General features: G+C 34.8%; 1 protein-coding gene across 2 annotated transcripts; it reads right to left on the bottom strand.

Moving 5' to 3' along the window:
• Positions 1-285: 285 nt before the first annotated feature.
• On the bottom strand, positions 286-4,067 carry LOC127106176 (inactive protein kinase SELMODRAFT_444075). Of its 2 annotated transcripts, none has more exons than XM_051043464.1 (10): positions 3,837-4,067; positions 3,405-3,650; positions 3,058-3,212; positions 2,873-2,967; positions 1,726-2,768; positions 1,466-1,626; positions 1,275-1,351; positions 1,033-1,180; positions 777-926; positions 286-638 (listed from the first exon to the last, which is right to left on the bottom strand). In XM_051043464.1, exons 2-10 carry the CDS (start codon positions 3,586-3,588, stop codon positions 603-605), a joined length of 2,049 nt encoding a protein of 682 aa, XP_050899421.1. In that variant the 5' UTR covers positions 3,589-3,650; positions 3,837-4,067; the 3' UTR covers positions 286-602. The 2 variants fall into 2 exon arrangements, with proteins under 2 accessions (XP_050899421.1, XP_050899420.1); XM_051043463.1 differs by having other exon boundaries at positions 3,405-3,641.
• Between the last annotated feature and the right edge of the window lie 459 nt (positions 4,068-4,526).

The raw sequence follows: 4,526 nt of genomic DNA, 5'->3' as shown, positions 1-4,526 counted from the left end.
GATTAGAATGTTGTGTTGGATGTTTAGTAGGATTAGACCGGATAAGATTAAAAATGACAATGTTAGAGTGTTGGGGTATCACTTATAATATAAAAGATGATGAAAAATAAACTTAACTTGTTTGGGCATGTAGAGAATTTTTTTATAGATTCCGTTTTAAAGAGAGTAGATCAGATGAAAAGAAGTCAAGTACCTAGAAAAATCTATTAAAAAGATCCTGAGATAAACAAATTGAATAGAAACATTATATTAGATAAACATTACTACAGAAATTTGATTCTAATATGATAGAAATTAATTGTTTTTCATTACACTTGGATGAGATACATCAAAACTGGAATATTGTTCTGTACAATCACCTAAACAATACTAATAATTTGTTCCTCTCCTCTCTCAGGTTATTATTTACAGCACTAAAACCAAAAACTTACAAGTAAAAACAAGAATATGCAACAAGCTTTAATATATCTCTCTCTCTCCACCTATTAAAAAGAAGAACCTCAACCTCCCTATGCAGTCTGCACTGTCTCTGAATCTGATTGTCCTTTGTTTTCTGCTGTGGTCCGATAAACTCGGGAAATGGAAAAGTGATCAGCAATCAATCACATGACAATGTCACCTTCCAGCATCTTCAGCACCTATCAAAATAATGGATGGACTACTAATCAATCAAATACCAATGTTTACATTACATTCATGTTTTGATTTATGATTTTAATGAGATACCGAGTCGAAGATAATACACAGAATCATAAACATGTAACTAATTTTCTAACCTGAGACACTCGAGGTCTTAAATGAGGATCTCGTCGGATACACATAGACGAACATTGCATCATGCGATAAACCTCTTGATCAACATAGCAGTTACCTATGCTCGGGTCTACAAGTTTATCAATTGCTTGTTCTTCAAGCAATGGTCGTGCCTATACAAATATTTGAACCACAGAAAATGATGAATGAATAGTTTTAAGTGGATCAATGCCTGTTTCGTAAGAAAGTGGTTTGCTATGCTCGTTACGTAAATCTTACCCATTCGCTAAGGCATTGCTGGCCCCTCGGTCGACCGATATCCACCGCTTTCCGACCTGTCACGAGCTCTAGTAATACTATCCCAAATGAATACACGTCCGCTTTTTCAGTGATTTGACCACTTTGAGCATATTCTGGTGCCAAATACCTATCGAATAACAAGATAACTATCATCATCGCATTCTACAACTATTCGTAACAAAATGAGATGAAGAACAAAATTAGCTTTCGTCTAGCATTACCCGAATGTTCCTATCACCCTGGTTTCTACACCCATATCTCCGTCTGGCTGCCACCTAGCAAGTCCAAAATCTCCTACCTAAATTCCATAATTAGCAGTTAGTTATGACATATATCGATAAACAATCATTTATCAGCAATGGCTGCGAATAGAATTCGAAGCGAATAATGTACATAATCGAATAAGACGTACTAATGCTTCAAAATCGTGAGTGAGGAGAATATTGTTAGGCCGCAAATCGCGGTGTACAATGCAACCAACTCTACATTCCTCATGAAGATATCTCAAACCACGAGCTGCTCCAACCGCAATTTTTTGGCGTGCAGACCAATCAAGCACATTCTTCATCCGTCCTGCAAATCCAAATGATCCCTTAAACATATTTGTCCTGCGAATCTCCAATTACTGTTATGAATGTCGTTTTAAATTATTTAGGATTGAAGGGAATTTACCGTAGAGATGAGAATCCAGCGATCCGTTGCAGATATACTCATAAACTAGCAATCTTCTTCCATCCTCGACACAGAACCCAATTAGCATCACAACATTGCGGTGTTGTGCGCAGCTTAAGACCTCTACTTCTGAGCAAAACTCTTTGTCTCCTTGAGTACTTGCTAATTTATACTGCTTAACAGCAACAACTTGTCCGTCAGGTAAGACACCGCGGTGTACCGAACCAAAACCACCTTCGGCCAAAAAGTTTGCTTGCGAAAAACCACCCGTGGCAAGTTGTAATTCTGCAAATGTAAACCACCTTGGAGGATTCCCAAATACAGGTGCTTTGTGCTGACAAATAGAGCACAGCGGAGGAGGACCGTGAGGTGCATTTCTGGCGAGTGAAATCACTTCTCGAACACTTTTGCTTAAGTTCACATCAATTTTACAAGTAGGCAATCCAAAGATAGGATCTTGATCCAAAATTGTGAGTTTATGAAGCAAAGCTTCATAGGTAGAAACCAAAGCCTTACTATCACTACATCTTTGAACATTGTCCTCGGGTTTCGAGAACTCGCCACCTACACAAATTACATTTGAAATCCACGGCTGAAAAGACGAACTTTTTGACGATGAACTTAGCTTTTCACTCTCCGAATCAGATTCAATATCCTCGAGGTTTGCCAGTCCCTCGTGAACGACAAAGGGAAAACATCTCCTTCGTCTTTCATAATTGTCAGAGTGAAAAAACGGCGATGTTCCAGGATCTGAGCTCGATATCGACGCTGTTCCGATATCAGTTACAGTCAATGGTGGCGACCCTTGTTCAGGACTACTAGCAGGAGTAACTGCTGGACCTTTGATTATATCTGAATGTTCAAAATTGTCTTTCAAATTTCTATACGCATTCGGCTGTAGTGACAGTGAAAAATCTCTTACGAGTTCCTTCTTAGGCGAACTATTCAAATTCAAACGCAGAATCTTCGGGTGAGAATGCTTCATAATTACAATATTGCAATGCAACTCATCCATGCAGTGTTTCTGTTCACCTTTCAATTTTCTACAACAGCGCAAGAATGACCGTTCGTGTCACGTTACAAATGCATTAAACAAGAACACAACCTCTAAGAGAGAATGTCGAAAAACACAAACTAATCTTAATACCTGTCCAATATAACCCAGCTTGACTGAACTCTCTTGGCTTCAGCAGCCACCGCACCGCACAACGAACCCGAAAGAATCTTCACTCTGATCTTTATCTGTGCAAACATTCGATAAATGTTACTTCCAAAAGCCGAATAGCAAATCAAAATGCAAAGAAACACAAATGAGGAAATTATCATGCGAACCTTCTCCGGATCATAAAAATCATGGAGTTGAAGCACTAACTGAGAACATGAATTTGTAATAACTTCTTTCTGATCCGAAACAGTTCCTAGTCGCGACGTCCAATTACTCGTAGCACAATCACTCGTAAATCTTGAAATTCCCCATACCTTCTTCCCTATAAAATACACAGATCATATAATCAATCATAAACCTTCAAAATCATTCAGATCTCAATCAACTTCAACCATCCCCATTCTACATTTTCTACCTCATTTTCAAATTTTCTGTTTCCTCAAAGTAATCAAAAGCATGTGAAACTGTAAACACAAAATTGAATTCAAAGAGAAAAAGAGAGAGTGAAGAATACTTGATGAAATTGCAGGAATGATGACCAAAAGCTTAATGCAATCCCCAGGTTGAACAACATGAGTCAAAGCCCAAACCAAAGCAGTTCTTGAAATATCTTTAGAAGCTTTCACCGCAACAACAACAACCTTAGAACAAGAACTCATATCCTCATCATAATAACAATGACCCTTTTGTCTATTCATCTCAAGTTTCAAACTTTACACCAAAAATCAATCTCTAGAACCCATCTGAAACACTAAATCAACTACCCAGAAGAAAAAAACAAAGATTCAAAAAAAAGTACAAAGATAAAAAACAAATAGAAATAGACATGGACACAAAGTTCAAGACACTTTAATCAAACTCAAACAATGTTGCCGTTAAAGCAGAGACAAATAACACAAGAATGAAAGCAACTATAGAGAGACATTAGAAGGGAATAATGACAAACCGAAACTGAGGATGTTGAATATGTGAAGAAGAAACAGAAATTTGATAATGTTTCAATGTTTTTTTCTTCTCAACAGTTTATGTACAATGATTGAAAAACAGAATATAAATAGAAACTAATTTAATAATTTATTAGTAATTTAAAAATAAATAAATAAACTTTAAGTTAAATTAAAGGTACTCGAGGAGACAGTTTATGTGTGATTGTGTAGAAACAAATCCTTTCGCTAATCCCAAAATTAAATGAAAAGGGTTATAATAATTACTACTAGTTATTGATTAAGCAATGAATTTAGAGCCCTTCTAGGAACTCACTAAAGTTGAATAAATATTAAAAAAAAATACTTTTATATAAATATTATATTACTCTCTCCTTCTCATTATAAATCTATATTTTAAAAATAAAAAATAAATTATTTCCACTTTAGAATATAATACAAATTTTCTTAAACTTATTTCAATAAAATTTATATATTTATTATATTTTAATGTATCTAATTGGGAAATGTTAATAAATATCTTGAGGTATTCTTTAAAACTAAAAAAAAAAAAATTTAAAATGTGTATTCAATATATAAATTTTTTAAATGATTGACTTTTTAAAAAAAATATTTTTTTTATTTGGAATTCGATGCCATGAGATATAATTCTAAAAAATTCACTAATTAATCTTTTTTTAATTTTTATTATT

Source organism: Lathyrus oleraceus, chromosome 7 (genome assembly GCF_024323335.1).
Source record: "Lathyrus oleraceus cultivar Zhongwan6 chromosome 7, CAAS_Psat_ZW6_1.0, whole genome shotgun sequence".
NCBI classification, from domain to species: Eukaryota; Viridiplantae; Streptophyta; class Magnoliopsida; order Fabales; family Fabaceae; genus Lathyrus; species Lathyrus oleraceus.
Note: the sequence above shows the minus strand (reverse complement) of the source record. Positions and strands in the feature narration are given on the sequence as shown.

Bases quoted from the DNA above. Each gene is read 5' to 3' on its own strand.
- LOC127106176 (XM_051043464.1), bottom strand. From the start codon at position 3,588: ATGAATAGACAAAAGGGTCATTGTTATTATGATGAGGATATGAGTTCT. The intron at 2,968-3,057 runs GTTCGCATGATA...ATGTTTGCACAG, and splicing joins ATTTTTATGATCCGGAGAAG to ATAAAGATCAGAGTGAAGAT. The intron at 1,352-1,465 runs GTACGTCTTATT...TATGGAATTTAG, and splicing joins CTCACGATTTTGAAGCATTA to GTAGGAGATTTTGGACTTGC.